Source organism: Pyrus communis, chromosome 17 (assembly GCF_041283825.1).
Source record: "Pyrus communis isolate YQ-2024b chromosome 17, ASM4128382v1, whole genome shotgun sequence".
Classification (NCBI taxonomy): domain Eukaryota; kingdom Viridiplantae; phylum Streptophyta; class Magnoliopsida; order Rosales; family Rosaceae; genus Pyrus; species Pyrus communis.
Genome location: NC_142581.1, coordinates 5,122,769 through 5,139,744, shown reverse-complemented (window position 1 = coordinate 5,139,744; position 16,976 = coordinate 5,122,769). Strand labels below are relative to the sequence as shown.

The following is a 16,976-nucleotide window of genomic DNA, read 5'->3' as shown; positions in this document are numbered from 1 at the left end:
AAAAAATTCCCTTCATTCATTCACATATCTACCAAGATTATGCATGATGTGTGCTTTAATCTTGGCTAAACAACCTGTGGTTAATTCAAATGATGATCAAGCATTAAAATCAACACACTAAGTCACAATTAAATCGGAGAATGAAACAAGAAATAGATAGATTAAATGAGAATTCTGAATTAACTACATGGCAATCTTGCAAGGCTACATCGAATCCCTAGAGAGAGATTAGTTACACTTCATGTTTACAAAAGGTTTGACATAAAAATATATAACATGAGTGAACATAGGATTAAGAAGAAAGAACCCTTGAAGCAAAACTGATGTCGAAATCCTTTAAGAAATGGGAGAGTGTATCTAATGGAATGAAGCCGAGAGGAAGTTCCTCATGGTACAAAACAAAGAGAATCAAAGAAACACCTAAACATTCCAACAACTCAAACTTGAATTGTATGAACGTTTAGGCCCTCTTATCTTCCTCTTCGTCGTAGCACAAGGTCTAAGGGATGTTGTTGGTGTGTTGAATGGATTGGAGAATTATGGAAATGGATGAGGAGTGGTGTTTGGATTATAAGGGAATGGTAGCTCACGGCAATGAGGGAAGATTGGATGTGTTTGTGATGTGTTGTGTATGAAAATGAGATGTGATTTTTGTGTATGAATGCATGGGTTTTTATAGGGGGAATGAGATAATATGTGGGTGATTGTTTAAGAGTGAATGTGGTTGTTATGATTGAGAGTGCATGTGGATGAAATGATGGAGTAGGAAGGTGGAAATGCATGTGTTGAATTGGTGGTGCAATGATGAAAGAGTAAGTGCATGTGTGTGTGAATGGTGGTGCAATGATGAAAGAGTAAGTGCATGTGTGTGTGAATGGTGGTAGCTAGGGTGAATTATGATGAATGCATGTGGAATAAAGATGGAGAAGGTGGTGTAATGATGAAGGATTAAGTGCATGTGTGTGTGAATGGTGGTGCAATGATTTTGGGGTTGTGATGCATGTGAATGCATGTGGCTAAGGGTTGTTGATTGGGCTAGAGGTTTTGCATGGCTCAAATGATTGTTTGATTGGGCTAGGCCCTTTGTTTTATGTCCAAAGTGCATACAAGGCTTTCAAATTCGTCCAACACTTTGGCTCCAAGCATATGTTATCCATTCCAAGCCCAATTTTGCTCCAAAATGCTCCAAAATGCATCTTTTTGCTTCCTTAGCCATATGAACCTAAAAACACACGAAAATGGCTTAAACTACTAAAACAATTATGAATTAACAACATAGATGCACGAAAACAAGCTAAGTAAGTCGCCTAAATATGCTCCTATCACCTCCAAAATGATACTTTTTGCTTCTTTTCTGTCCCCATAAGCACCTTGCCATGCACTTGGACAGTTTTTCCACGTCTAGTGCATACAATCAATACTTCCAATCATCCCAGGAAAACCTCGCATCTCGCCCCTCTTCAGAAGCCTTTGCAAGTCCATGTCAGTAGGTTTCCGGAGGTACTCTACGGTGTAGATAGATTCGATTGCTCCGCAAAACCTCATCGGGACTCAAGAATGGTTGATTTCCTCATTCTCGTTGTCTCATCCACTTGGTCTGCAGTAGTAATTTTTTGATGGGGAAGGTGACCCATAGCACCAAAAGCATCCTTCTTTTGCACAAAGTAAGAATCATGGTTGCAAATAGTAATCATGATTTTGTTAAACAAATGTCGTTCCATTCTAAAACAACGTCTAAAGTACGTATCAAGGAATGCATTATTACAGACAAAATAATCGTCCAAGAGTTCCATACCTCATCGTTGCCTGCTTCTATCAAGGTTTCCGGAACGGCTGGGCCTGCAGATCTGACCCACGGCTTGGATGACTTGACGGGAATGTGAGGCTCTTATTATTCTTACTTCGTCATCTCTCCTTCGACGCTCCTCATCCTCTTCCCTCTCATTTTGGGCCACCTGGAGATTGAACATTCCTTCTGATTGGTTAAACAATTCTTCCTCTTGTTGATCGATTTCCCACATCATCCTTGAGGAAGAAGAAGACATTGTAAGAAAGAAGCTGAAACAATGAATAATGATAGAGATTTTGGTGAAAAAGGAAGCAGAAACTATGAATAATGATAGAGATCTTGAGAAAATTGATGTGAGATTTGTGAGGACGGATGGTGGATTATATGAAGGATTCCGAAAGGATTAGGTTGTAAATAATGCCACGTGGCAGCCGTCATTTGTTAAAAATCTGATGGAAATCTATCCTCAAAGATTGTAAACAGATTATGACATGTGGCGCGACATGATTGGTTAATAATCTTATCAGAAATCTATCACCAATAATTGTATTTTCGGATAATGACACGTGGCATAACAAGTACGATTAAAAATCTTATCAGAAATCCATCACCAATAATTGTCTTTTTGGATTTTATGACAAATGGTGCAACGAGAACAATTAAAAATCTTATCCGAAATTACAAATAAAATTATTTTATAACTTTTCGGATAATGACACGTGGCACAACGAGAACGATTAAAAATCTTATCCAAAATTACAAATAAAATTATTTTGTATAATTTTATAAATAAATAAAAAAACTAATATTTTATTACCTATTGCCAGGGCTATTGAAGTGCAACGGTGGAGATGCAAAAGGCGATTACTGTTCATTAAAGGCAGTTACTATTCACTAGGTGGATAGAATAGTATATTGCCTGGGTGAAGGGTTCCCACGCTGGAACTACTTTTAGGAGAGAGATCTTAAATCGCAGGAGTAGGGTTACCCAATGGTGGCACAGCTCGACTAGCATTGCAGCTAGTCTGAGAGCCACCATTCAAGCGAGATGTGGTAACATCATTAATCAGCATGGTATTGACCATCAATGCGACGGTAGGAGTGCAAAGTTGATTCTACAGAGAATGAGGAAAAATTCGAAGAGTTCTTGGACTGTTGGTAGCCAAGGATCTCTAACTTAGGCTTCCTCCTCATCTCCACGGAAGAAATTGGTTGCAGGAAACACTTGATTTGGGTAGAAGCATGGCCAGAACAAGTCGTTGTGAGGGAGTCTTCAACCGTTACGGAAGCCCGGGTTGTGGACGGAGTCACCATTGTTGTCAACAACGGAGATGTCGAAAGCAGCGGTGGAACACGGTGGTGTCTTAGTTGTGGTGGTGCAGATGATGGAACCTGCGATGGAAGATGTGGTGTGGTTTGAAGATAGCCCATAGGCACTGTGAGCGAAGACCCAATTTTCGGCAAATTTGAAGGAATCAAAACGGTTGACAAGGAGCAAGGAGCCTTCGTAACTTACTCCAAATGCGGAATGAAGGTCAGTGATGGCGAGTATATGAGCGGCCTCGGGTAAGGGTTTGACGGCGTCGATTCAAGTGCACGGGAAGGGTTCAATCCAAGCGTTGAATCCAAACCCTCCAATTAAGACTCTATCCCATCTTCACCTTCCGTAGGCTGAGTTTGCAACCTGTCTTGGCAAACATGTAGAAAAGACACGAATTCCGTAACACGCTGAACCTACTTGTCCAGACGCGCATGATGAAGAACCGGTTCGAGTGATGCCGTTGTGAACTCCAGGACGGCAGGTGTGGACGTTTCTGGCCCCTATAAGTTTGGAGCTAGAATGGTCATGGGCGAATTAGGATGGGGTCGAGTAGGCGTGGGTGAAATAGGGGCCGTGGGTTGGTGAAGGGGGTGGGTAATGATGGGAGGAATATGGGTTGGAGTCAAATGGATGGAAAACTGAGCTGCTTGAGGACTGGGGTAAATATCTGGAGCTGGGGAAATAACAAACGGGATGGGAAGAAAAGTGGAATGGCAGCGTGGTAAGAGATGAGGACGAAGGACCAGCAGCGAAAGGGGTCCTCGATGAGTGAAAGGTAGCAATGGGCTGTGGCGGAGAAGTACTCCATGTGGGCTGAGGAAGGGTGGTAGGTTGGGTTTTTAGAGAACATAGCTCTTTAAGACAAGTTTGTTAGAGATGCTCCTGCTGAGCACAGTGGATGACCAGATCTGCGAGGTAGTGCTGCAGAGCATCTTGCCGTAGGTTCATCAACGTGACCTTGGCACGCAAGTTTTGGATTTGAGTGATGATGTGATGTTGCGGAAACTGCCGATCGAGTGCCGCCTTTGAAACGTCGGTCATGGGCACCGATACCGTGCGCTTACCCATGGAAGCACACCTGGGCTCTGGATACTAGATGATAGGACCCATTTCGTATGAATGGAAAAGAAAAGGAAACTAAGAAATAAAATAACAGTTCTTTTTATTCATGCCTTTCCCAAATGGTGAAATGAGGCTTATATACAACCCTAGAAGAGGAGTGCCCATATGGGAACACATTGCTATCCTCATAATCGTTAGATGAAGCCAACTACTACAAAGATAAGATAAAATACCATAAGGATATAAACCTAATAACTAGGATCCTAACACCGCTCCGATCCCATCCAGCAGCCGTAAACAACTGTTCGAGCGCAGCCACAAAAGAAGAAACAAGCCACAAAGGGGAAGAAACCCAGGGCAAGACCTGAGCAACGTTGCCAACAATGGTGCAAACAGCGAGAAAGTGGTGGTGTGGTGAGCACGCGAGCCAATGAGAACACTGGAACTCTACACACTCTCCCGGGGAGCCGCAACAAATCGCAGTAAACTGTGACAACGGATCGAAGTGGAGATGGTCAAAGAAGGCGAATGCCATGGGGGTGTGAGGGATAAGCCAAATCGGGGTGGGGAACAAAGGGGAAAAGCAAAACCAGGAAAGGAAAGATGAGACAAAGGGCAGGAGGAAGAGACTGCCACCACCCCTAGCCAGAGCTAGGGATGGCGGCGCTAGATTCTGTCCAAATGGGAGACACTCACACAACCGGTGAAAAGGAAACTCTCAGACAAAGAGAAAAAGGATATCAGCAGATTGATTTCTTTGCCCCCAATTAATTGAATTTGATCAAAATTGGGCTAATGACCGGTCGGTCATTTTGTTGGGTTTCTTAATTGAGCCTAAAAGTTAAAGAAAAATGTATGAAAATATTGGGTTTGAATAACAAAAATAATTACAAGAAATAGTTGTAAATCAAGGTTCTATTTTCTGTTTAAGTGGGAATTGTGATCTAGGTGGGTGTTTAGGGGGGTTTGGGCGGGTTAGGCAGTCTGGACGGATGCCTAAGCAAGTCAAGATGCCCTTTCTTAATTTTCAAACGTCTAGAAATTAATCGGGACAGAGACCAGCCGTCTAGCGATAGGAATTTTTAGAACAATGATACAAACTAATTTCAAAAAATTACAAAGTTTAACATTGGCAAAGTAAAATAAATAATTAATCCTCAAGCAAACAGATAATCTATAACTACTATAAACTTGGATTGCACCAGCTCAATCTCCATATTTTTGAATTTTTAGTATCATAAAATGGAGAGATGTCCATCTTGTCCTTACATAGATGATTTTGAAGTATTATGAATTGCAATATATATTCCAAATTTTCGACCATCTAAGTATTGAAGAGCCACTCAATATTATGGTCTGATGAGTACTTCTCTTCACTTAGAAGTGAGAGGTCTTAAGTACGAATCTCGTGAATGGCGAATTCGATACTAAATTAGGCTGGTCATTGTGTGGTTTAACCGAACTCCCCCTCTCTTTAATGTAAAAATATCGATGTACCCAAACAAAAGTATTGAAGACACGGCTCATATCTGGTCTACTATATATATATATATATATATATATATATATATCCAAAGGAATGAGAATCATTAAACTCTATACCTCGAGAAAGTTGCCGCCATTCTCCGGATCAATCTTTCAAACTAAAAAATCACAAGTTGTTGTAGAGGTTTGACAATCGTCCACATATGGATCCTTCATTTGATGGATCAACGAGAGTTCATTGTTGGTTGTTGATTTCATCAAATATGACGTTTTCGAACTCAAACAATGGTTTATAACGTGAATGAAATTCGTAGTATGAAAAGAAAATTATATAATTAATACATAACAATTAAATAACAAGTTTCAATATTAAGTTAATTTCAGCACAATATATACATAATAACCTAATAAAATATCAAACTAGAAAAAGAAATCCATGAAATATCTATTATTACTTGATCATGAAGGCCTTGACGTGAGATATCAATTCTTGGGTCCGGGAATAAGAGAGCTGATAGTTATGCAGGACTTGGAATGCATGTCCAACTCCTTTGTACATTGTAGTTTCCACCCTTTTCCCCATGCTACTCAACGCGTTGCACAACTCGAAATTCCTATCCTTCAATATATCCAATTCTGATATGCATACCATCATGCTCGGGAGCCTTAAATCGCGCAATTTGACCATGCTGGAGTTCGCTAGAGGGTTGCACCACGGATCGTTTCTGCTGGCCCCTAAGGGAAGAGACAACCGCCAATACGCGTCCGAATTTGACAGAGTTAGGGCGGAGTATGGAGGCTGAGTTGTGCACTTTTCGGACCAAGTTCGAGCCTCTCCTCCAAAAAAGGGTTGGATCAAAACGATGCCTTTGAGACTCCATGGCCTCAAAATGGAGGGGTCACGTGAACCTAACTGTGTGGTGACATTGTAGGCTATGTTAGCCCCTGCACTGTCACCACCTATGAACAAGCTGGACAAGTTGCACTTACTTAACCACCATTTTTGCTCACTAGATTCATTCAAAGCTTGTTGTTTTACCCACATAAGGGCTTTGAATCCGTCATCATAAGCAGCAGGGAGGCGGCTTTCGGGGGCTAAACGGTAATTCACAGAGATGATGACACAACTTGCTTGTGAAGCAAGTTTGGCCAGAAACTCATGGTAACAGCTCCAAGCAGCAGATCCAACACAGAAACCACCGCCGTGGAAGTAAACAATCACGGGGAGGTTTCCGGGGTGGTTTGGAACATAAATACGTGCCCATAAGTTGGTAAATTTGTCAATGACAACGTCTTTGGCCACGACACCAGGTGGTAGAGCTAGAGTGCTAGGGACACTTGGGATCATCGGGGGCCTTTCAACGTATCCGTCTTTGTGAACTCGGATGAGACCTTCGATTTCTTCGAGTACAACTCCATGTTGGTTAGATTTTTTAGTTGCTTGGAGGTTATGCCTTGGATCAAGAGATATGGCTGCCATGTTTCTTCTAAATTTCATACAATGTTTGTGGATCAGTGGATGTTAATGTGGTTTCCTTCGGCACGTACAAGGTCTTTATATACAAAATGAGAAACATTAGGCTCATTCTAAAAGAATTAAACTTATCTGAAAGGTGAGATTCGAACTCAGCATATGCTATCATGCAGATTATTCTCATCTAATCTGAGCTAGAATTAGGCAGCCCCCCAAATCAAAAGTTTCTTATTCTGTTTGATTTACTAAGAGGGAGATTCAAACTTGTATATGTAGGCGCGAGCGCACTATTATGAACAACTGGTCTAACTCACGTCTGACTTAAATTGATAATTGATATCAAGCATTGAGAAGATAATAAGATTGGAGTCAACGGATGAAACATATGACCAAGGTTGTTCCTGCCTTCTAGTAGATGCTGTCCAATTATTCCGTTGCCATTTCTTTTTTGTTGATTTGATTAAAGCGTTATCATAATTTCCCTCACCAGTTTCTCTTTCTTGGAACATAATCTAAAAACTGAAATAAAAGGTCAACTAATCAGCCATGTTGATGCCCGAAATTGGTTTTCAACAGTGGGTAACCAGTGAAACTTGAAGTCTGACAATTCGTCCAAACATGAGATTTTTCAATGTACCTATAACACAAAAAATGCATTTAAACTATTAACAAAAGATAAAAACATGCATTAAAAATAACCCTCTTCTAGAAATCTTTGCTTAGTGAATAATTACCGAAATCGAGTTCTCTGAAATTTCATGCAATGCAATTAATCATCTCTTTTTTTTCTTTTTTCTTTTTTTTTTTTTTCAATTTTGAATTTCTCCCACAAATCTTTCAGTTTATGGAATTTGGAAATCGAACATTGGTTGACTATGTGTAGTTTTTGCAACGAACACGTACAGTTGTACCTTTCCTGTACAAGTTGTCCCAAAAAAACATTAGATTTTGTTCTTAATATTGTACTTGCCTCAGGAATATATGCCTTTCGTCCATCTTTTTGCATGCACGTCATTATTCTTCCACAGTACTGTTAGACTTTCATATAAAGCTCATGCATGGTGCTAGACAGTGGTTTACAAAGAAAATAATAGAAAAATTGAAAAGTTGTTGATCGGTAATTTTCTTTTCAAATTAAAGATATTTTACTTTTGCATGCTTGAGTTAAGTTAGTTAGTTAAGTTAAGGTCATTGTTTTAAAAATCTTCGTAGGCGGCGCTATACGGCTGGTCACCATCCGGATTAGTCCTTAGGAGTTTAAAAATTAAGAAGATGTGCCAAGACCCGCTTAAGCGTTCGCCTAGCCCATTTAAGCACTTGCTTAGGTCGTGACTCTCATGTAGACAAAAATCAGTAACTTTCATTTTGCATTTTATTTTCAATAAATTGTAACAGACTTGTTAAATACTTGGATGAACACTCATATATACTTGTTCCACACGTTTTCAACATGTTTTCATAAATTTACTTAAATCAACCTAGTTCGTCTAGACGGGAACCCGTCCCTGACTAGCGCCTACGTAAGAACCTTGGTTAAGGGATTGTACATTCATTTTCCTACATTCAAGTTGTGATCCTTACGCATATTGGCACTAACAAGCCTTTTCATACATTCAAGTTCGAACTTCGTAGATTATTTTAAAAGGATACCTTAGTTTTGGTTAATATAAATTAATTTCGGCAGATGCATATATCATTCAATGTGTGAAGTAAAAAATTCAAGGGCCAGAAATCTGAAAATTATTATATCTAAACAAGATGAGATTTTTCTTATAGACCGGAGCATGGAATGTATTGGGATTCTTACCAGTTGGATCATTGACCATGAAAAAAAGTCGAAATTTCATTATAAAATTAACTGGCAACATGGAGAGTGATCCAAACTTTTGTAAACATATGCAAAATCTCTTTTTTCTCGATGTGATATGGACTCTCAACAGACCGCACATTCTTCCGTTCATGCATCTGATCTATATTAAGGGTTGGTGTCCATTTTAGAATTTTCGAGCAAGGTGAACCTTGTCTTAAAAATTCAACGTTAAGTCGGTTACTAGCTGGGAAAATTTTATACGAGAAAAGTCTAACCTTTGATATATAATATGCAATTTAAACATGAATATCTTCCAGTCCATTGAACTAAGTCGTCATAAAACCAGATACCTCAGCAAATTCATGGACACGGATCCCACACGACTGGTCATATATATTCTCATTGTTCATAAGTCACGTGCATTATTAGTCACGGTTAGTTAAAGCTTCAGATTCTTTCATGCTCAAATTCCTAACAGAAAGTCAGAAACAAATCTTTCCCAGTCCCCCACCATGCAGGAAGGTTGAAGGAAGGAATGGATGAGCCACTGCTATCATCTTTTTCTTTAAAATTATTCTCACTTTCACTTCTTCTCCTCCTTTTTGACCATCCCACCATTGCTCAAGCAATGGAAGGGGCTGGATACTGATAAACTATATACCATGAACTACATTATTAGACCAAAATTTCTGACCATCAAGCAATATCGTAGGATTCTACAAAAATTTGAGAATGTCCAAACTAATGAGAAGGTTGCAAATATCCTCGTTTTACATTGTCTATAATTCATTTTGCTTGTTGTGGGTGAGTTAATGGACCGGTTGTAGAAGTATATTATAAACATCCTATCGTCTGACAAAGGGACCACCATTTACGAGAAATTTTTGTACGTGATTAACATGTGATTTTTTTAGAAACGTCTATCATATTTTGTGTGGAGGATTGGACTGAAATTGATAAGTTCAAAACATCTTAAAAATAGGGAGAATAATTTTTCAATTTAGGAGGAATAAAAACAAGTACTTTATAATATGAGTGAAGTAATACCGCGTGACGGCTCGACCATGCATTACTTCTTTATGAGGACACTCCAAGAGAAAAAAGTAGAAAAGAAAAAGAAAAGGAGAATTGAGTTTTTATTGTGGCCCAATAATATTGAGCTATAATATTCATCATCAACGAGCCCATTTCCTCTTTTGGACTTTAGACTTTTGAACCGGCCCATTTGGTCGGTCTGTAAATCCAACACGACGACGTTTTAGAGAAGGATACAGTTTCGAGCTTTCCGAGTCCCCTCCAGAAAGCCCTAACAAACCCCACGCTCTGAGATTCATAAAACTATACAGTTTTGCAGCTTCTACTTGTTCTCAAACTCTCATAAGTTTTAAAAAACTCGCACGCTCTCTCACTCTCTCCGCCACTTGGATTTCATCTGAGCAGAAAAAGGAGAAGGAGAAGTAAAAGGATGTCGATTCGAGTGCTGAATCCGAATGCGGAAGTGCTGAACAAATCGGCGGCGCTGCACATGAACATCAACGCCGCCAAGGGCTTGCAGGACGTTCTCAAGACCAACCTCGGCCCCAAGGGCACCATCAAAATGTAGGAAACAATTACACTATTATAATTTTTTATTGATTTTTCTTTTTTTTTATTTTATTGATTTTTCAGTTTTAATTTCTTCGATAATGTTTTCAGGCTTGTTGGTGGAGCTGGCGACATTAAGCTCACAAAGGATGGCAACACTCTGCTCAAAGAAATGGTATGGTTTGTGTTTTTGGAACCCTAGATCTCCGGTTGGTGCAGTCATTGGTTATATATAGTGTGTTAAATTAGGGTTTAAGGATTTATGGATTTGATCGAAATGCGAAATGAAGCTGTATTTAGTAACCGAGGTTCTGTTTGGTTATCGAAAACTTTGATATGTTTTCGAAACTCACGAAGTCGATTGTTTTTGCTATGACATCAATGCTTCAAATGTGAGAATACTGACGGTGTAGGGTTTACTCGAATTGCCTGTATGGATTTAGTGTTAAATTTAATTATTCAGTATGTTTTGTGTTTTTCGTATTTTGCTTTGTTTATTGGTGTTCTGTCAAATGGTTGCAGCAAATTCAGAACCCAACAGCAATTATGATTGCAAGGACCGCTGTTGCCCAAGATGACATAAGCGGAGATGGCACCACCTCTACTGTCTTATTCATTGGCGAGCTTATGAAACAATCAGAGCGATACATTGATGAAGGTTGGTTGCTACGTTCTCACAGTTACCTGTAATCAATGACTGGACATTTGATCTGGTTCTTCATAAAGGGTTAAAAGTCTAGATCTTTGCACCTTGTGGTTCTGAAATGTACGCCAAGTCAATCTATTTCTTTTCGTTTCTTCCTTTTTTGTCATGGCACCCTTGATAATAGTGAGTTTGTTCTTGTTCTAGGGATGCATCCCCGTGTCCTAGTTGATGGTTTTGAGATTGCCAAAAGAGCAACGCTTCAGTTTCTTGAGAAATTCAAAACTCCTGTTGTGATGGGCAATGAGCCCGACAAAGAGATTCTGAAAATGGTAGCAAGGACAACATTGCGAACAAAGGTATCTAGTATGTTGTTTGTATGATTTCTTACTGTTTAAATTGTTTTGGCAGCGTGGGGTTTACTAGGTTTTCATACCGCTCAGAGTAAATGGAATTTTTTACACTTTATATATTTAATATGACATGTTCTGTTTTGCAGTTATATGAAGCATTGGCGGATCAATTGACCGACATAGTTGTTAATTCGGTGAGTGTTTGTGGTTTATATAAGAATGCTTGAAAGATTGTATCCATTTTTATGGAATCTAGAATATTTCATAGACCTCTTGCATCTTGATGTGTGACCAAACTAGGGTTTTACAAATGACAGGTTCTTTGCATTCGTAAACCTGAGGAACCCATTGATCTGTTTATGGTGGAGATTATGCACATGCGACACAAATTTGATGTAGACACACGTTTGGTATGTTAATATCTTGTACTTTCCACCACTCTGCCTTTTAGATACTTCTTATCCCTTGATGAATCCTAAGAGGCATTTCCATGGATGTTGGGTCCTCAATCTTCTGCGAAGGTTCTGCGAATGATTTGGCTTTTATTTTGTTAGAGTTGTGATCATATAGTAATAAGGCTATGTATCTTTTCTGGTGTTACTATGTGCATCAATTGGTGGTTTTGTATTGCTATATTTGTTTAGTTTGGTGGTAACATTGAATAATAATTAGTGCTTTTATTTTCTTTCTTTATTCCAAGTTCATATGATGAAATTGTAAATCATGATAGTTGCCTGGAACCAGTTTAGATTTGATTTCTGAGCATTGTGCGAGCTTAATATTACGTTTGTTTACAAAATAGAAGAATGTATTGTTACCCTGCGGTTTTTCATCTCATTTATGTTGTCTTGTAGGTTGAGGGTCTTGTTCTGGATCATGGTTCTAGGCATCCTGATATGAAGAGGAGAGCAGAGAATTGTTACATCTTGACAAGCAATGTATCTTTGGAGTATGATAAAAGGTGTATATATATAGAAATTTGATCAAATAATGTTACATTTTGTCTTCGATATTTTCTCCTTTTGCCCTCTTGCTTTTGCTCATTCTTTTTCATTTGCACAGTTATGAAATAGCAGTCTTTTGGACAGCTAGCATCCTATGTTCTTATGGATATGATTATCTGATCATTTTGAATTTGATGATTTTCATCTCAGTGAAGTAAACTCAGGCTTTTTCTATTCAAATGCGGAGCAGCGAGAAGCAATGGTTTTAGCTGAAAGGCGTCAGGTTGATGAAAGAGTTAAAAAAATCATTGAACTGAAAAATAAGGTAGAGTGTTGCTATCAATGCCATTTGCTTGATATTGATTTAGCACTCATCCTAGCTTATCGACTTTACAGATTCTGAAATATTTCCTGTACTGGGTGATTTGCAGGTTTGCTCTGGTAATGATAATAATTTTGTCGTTATCAATCAGAAGGGAATTGATCCCCCATCTCTGGATCTCCTTGCAAGGGCAGGGGTAAGTCATGGATCATTATTTTAGATTTCTTTTCAATTATTTTCCAACATATCAACCAGACAGACACCACAGCTTTTTTTATTGGTGTTTTGTTGTGCACTTAACTATGATTTTGTGCAACGTGTTTGGCACTTCTCCAATCCCGTGGTTTCTCAGATTATTGCCTTGAGAAGAGCAAAGAGGAGAAATATGGAACGGTTGGTTTTGGCTTGTGGCGGGGAGGCTGTGAACTCCGTAGATGATCTCACTCCTGATTGCCTTGGTTGGGCTGGACTTGTATACGAGCATGTCCTTGGTGAAGAGAAGTATACATTTGTTGAAAATGTGAAAAACCCCCATTCTTGCACAATCTTGATCAAAGGTACTCCATTGGTGTTTCACCTTGCAAATTATAAATATTCTCTGGCTTTTTACCCAGTAGTTAGTAATTTATGTAGCACCCATCTCATGGTAATGCTTAAGTGATATTCAACATTCTATTGCCTTTGGCAAGTCCTGTAGCGATGTAATCCTTATTTCCTCTTAAAATTGGTGCAGGACCCAATGACCATACAATTGCTCAGATTAAGGATGCTGTTCGTGATGGTCTGAGGGCAGTTAAAAACACAGTTGAAGATGAAGCTGTCATCTTAGTAAGTTTGTTCTAGAGATTTCCCCATCGTATTTTTGTTTTTTTTATTTTGAATCATATGACCTCCACGTATACGCTTTAGGCATAAGTCATATATAAGTTTTTGCTTCTGGAATGTACATCCGATTCTGATATGTGAAACGTTTTTGATATACAAATCAGGGTGCTGGAGCTTTTGAAGTTGCAGCCAGACAATATCTAGTAAACGAAGTGAAGAAAACTGTTAAAGGGGTAATTGAATATTTCCCTAAATTTCCTTACGGGTATTACTTTTAAGCACCTCTTATCTTTCTAAACCTCGTCCTTCTCACATTTACATACTATGAAACAGCGCGCTCAACTAGGCGTTGAAGCTTTTGCTGATGCTCTCCTTGTGGTACCCAAGACACTTGCTGAGAATTCTGGCCTCGATACGCAAGATGTGATAATTGCCCTTACGGTATACTTCTAAAAAAGTTCCTGAGTTTTTCATTTGGTTATCTTTCTTCAAGTTATTGAAAAATAATCTCTTATGTGGATGCTTGTTCAGGGAGAGCATGATCAGGGAAATGTTGTGGGACTAAATCACAACACTGGAGAACCGCTTGACCCACAGATGGAGGGTATCTTTGACAACTACTCTGTGAAGCGACAGATTATAAACTCAGGGTACGTGGCATGATTTTGAAATCCTTTTCTTTCAGATCCTTTTCGGTTTATGTAACTCATTATTGAATCGAGCTTGCGTTTAAGCCTTTCTTTTCTCATCGTTCTTAACATTCAGATGTTCGTTTTTATTTTATGCAGGCCTGTAATTGCATCTCAACTGTTGTTGGTCGATGAAGTAATTCGTGCTGGGCGTAACATGCGGAAGCCAACTTAAGCTTCAGCGTATGTTTCTGGCCGTGTGAAGCTTATCGTCTTGTCTTCGGTGAATGATTTGGTTGAAACTACCTTAATGTAACTGACTGAGGGCGGTAGTGTTGCTGAGGATTGTTAGAGGAAATCTGAATTTGCATCTGCTCTAGGTTTTTTTCTTGTGAATGAAGGATTTCTGTAATATATACATCTAGTTTGGCTGAAACTTTTCGAGGTTCACATTTTCCGCTCATTTTTGAGGTTGAATTGGTTCAACCAGGGTGGAAAACAACCGTATGATTTTGTTAGCCTCTGTTCTTGAACTTTCAATTACCGTACAATTTTCGAGTTTTTACCATTTGGGTTACGTTGTTCAAATGAACGGTTGGATCATAGTTGCTCGATTCTTCGCACTCAAAGCGGTCGATATTTTAAAGACGAAATTATTGATGTATTTCTAGATAAATTACTCGAGAAAATATTACATAATCCATGTGAAATCTCTAAAATTATTTTCATTGGAAAATATTACGAACACAACCCCCTGGCATCAACCGAACTACGGAAATCAAAATCATAAACCAGTGATGTTGCCAGAATTCAGATAACAAACTTCAACGTCAAAATCATGAACCGGTGATGATCTCAGACTTTTGCAGGCACTTTCCCGTCTTGTTGAAGCATGTACGCTCTTTTCATTTCCTCCAATACGTCATCGTTGGTGCTGCAAGAAGCAAAACAATGTCAGGAGGCTTTGCATATCATAACCCTAAAGAGAATAAACGTATTTCGCATGCGTTTGCGCAGGTAGATTGGATATCCGTAGAGTTCTCCAACTTCATTTCTCTTACTGAAAGACTAGGAAAAATGGTAATGCGTTACTAGCAACAAAAACAACATGAAGACATCGCTGCACCAAACCATTCCTTAAGCATAACCTAATCATAAATATGCCCAAGCACTGCCATTCAGCTTATCGATGAGAAATTCTCTCTTCTCTCTCGCTTCATGCTCTCTAAAGTCTAAACCAAATGCAAGAAGAGATTGGAATACCTTTTCTGTTCTATAACTAGTTTAGTATCCCGTCCACAGACAATTGAATGCCAAAAACAAACATTTATAACCTAGGTTCGAACAGATTGCATGAGAAGTTGCCATTGATGATCCCGTGCAATATGCCTCGACCATTGCCACGTCTCATGAATGTTGCACGATTTCCATTTTTCTGATAACCGGTTGACGTTGGACTAGAAACAAATTCATAAAACACTATGCCTAGCAAATCTAATCCCACAAGGCTTTCAAAAACCACAAAGCAGTTTCCACATTTTGATTTGGTCTATGCAAACACTAAGAGGAAAACCATATGCAAACAACCCAAAAGCCAAATTTAACTCCACAGTTAAGAAGAAAAGGACGGAAAATGTAGAATGGCAGCGTATTAATCCAAACTACACAATTCAACCCCAGCCCTAAGGCTGCCACCATCTTGCCATATTTCATGATCAAACACCACTCTACAGCCTCCCACTTGCGTAAACCATGACGAGTACAACGCATTGAGTCCAATTCTAAAAGGCAATTCAACTCAACCAACACACAACAGATATAGTAGTAAGCATCACCACGAATCTTCATAAAAAAACAGAATAATTTCACAAGTCCGCTATTCTCTAACCGCTACTCAAGCAAATCAAAATTCATAACAAGCAAGTCTAAGCACGCCAATACAATTTGGGTAAGAGCATTTCCTAACTAAACATATAATTGATATTAATATACAAAACCCTGTTCTAAAAACAAATTTTTTTCCCATTTTTTCTTACGATTAACAAATGATCGGGGTGAATTAATCGAGGAATTGGGGCTTACAATTGGTGAAGGCATTCGTTCAATTCCTTGGCTTGCTGCCGGCACTGCCAGACGACCGATATGGTTCTGCCGTAGGAGCACTCGGCGTACTTTGACGCCAAATCCTTGCACTCCTGCAGCGCCTTGTGCTTCATTTTGCTCCGCAATGCTGTTCAAGCAGTAATTTCCACAAAAAGATTACACATTTTTACAGCACAACGATCAAACGAAAGAATAATCGTTGAGAGCCCTAGAGAGTTTGAGCTTTGAAATACGTCATACCTTCTTCAACCTTCTTCTTCACGTGATTCTCACGTGCTTCCTGTATGTATCCCATTGATTTCTCCTCCTCTCTCCCTCTCTGTAGGTCTTAGTGAGTGAAGAGGACGACGGGGCTTGGCTGCGGAGCACCGAAGGAGTGTGGCGCAAAAGCAGAGCTGGACTCGCAGTCAGTGATTAACTGTATTGGCTGATCGCACGCTCCATCACCAGCGGGTGATAATAGTCCAGGTCTAAAATGCTAGGGCACTGGGCTTCATGTGGGCTTGTTTTAACTGGCTATTTGGCATTGAATCTGACCTAATTCTAATTTATTTTTTTCCGAGGGGTATCCCGCACCTCGAAAGGTAAGACTAATCTTCATTGGAGTCCGAAAAGGCTAAAGATATTTCAGC

The 16,976-nt window shown here is 39.3% G+C and overlaps 2 protein-coding genes and 1 pseudogene across 2 annotated transcripts; 1 reads left to right on the top strand and 2 right to left on the bottom strand.

Moving 5' to 3' along the window:
- Positions 1-6,108: 6,108 nt before the first annotated feature.
- On the bottom strand, positions 6,109-7,155 carry LOC137749543 (putative carboxylesterase 17 pseudogene; annotated as a pseudogene).
- Positions 7,156-10,205: 3,050 nt separating this feature from the next.
- Positions 10,206-14,809, top strand: LOC137708165 (T-complex protein 1 subunit zeta 1). Its single transcript, XM_068447174.2, has 15 exons — positions 10,206-10,540; positions 10,637-10,700; positions 11,048-11,183; positions 11,376-11,527; positions 11,668-11,715; positions 11,839-11,931; positions 12,376-12,482; positions 12,676-12,790; positions 12,897-12,983; positions 13,140-13,344; positions 13,521-13,615; positions 13,777-13,845; positions 13,946-14,053; positions 14,144-14,262; positions 14,401-14,809. The coding sequence occupies exons 1-15, from the start codon at positions 10,407-10,409 to the stop codon at positions 14,474-14,476; spliced, it is 1,608 nt and encodes a 535-aa protein (XP_068303275.2). The 5' UTR covers positions 10,206-10,406; the 3' UTR covers positions 14,477-14,809.
- A 71-nt stretch (positions 14,810-14,880) lies between these two features.
- Positions 14,881-16,838, bottom strand: LOC137708166 (uncharacterized). Its single transcript, XM_068447175.2, has 3 exons — positions 16,585-16,838; positions 16,324-16,471; positions 14,881-15,175 (listed from the first exon to the last, which is right to left on the bottom strand). The coding sequence occupies exons 1-3, from the start codon at positions 16,637-16,639 to the stop codon at positions 15,097-15,099; spliced, it is 282 nt and encodes a 93-aa protein (XP_068303276.2). The 5' UTR covers positions 16,640-16,838; the 3' UTR covers positions 14,881-15,096.
- Between the last annotated feature and the right edge of the window lie 138 nt (positions 16,839-16,976).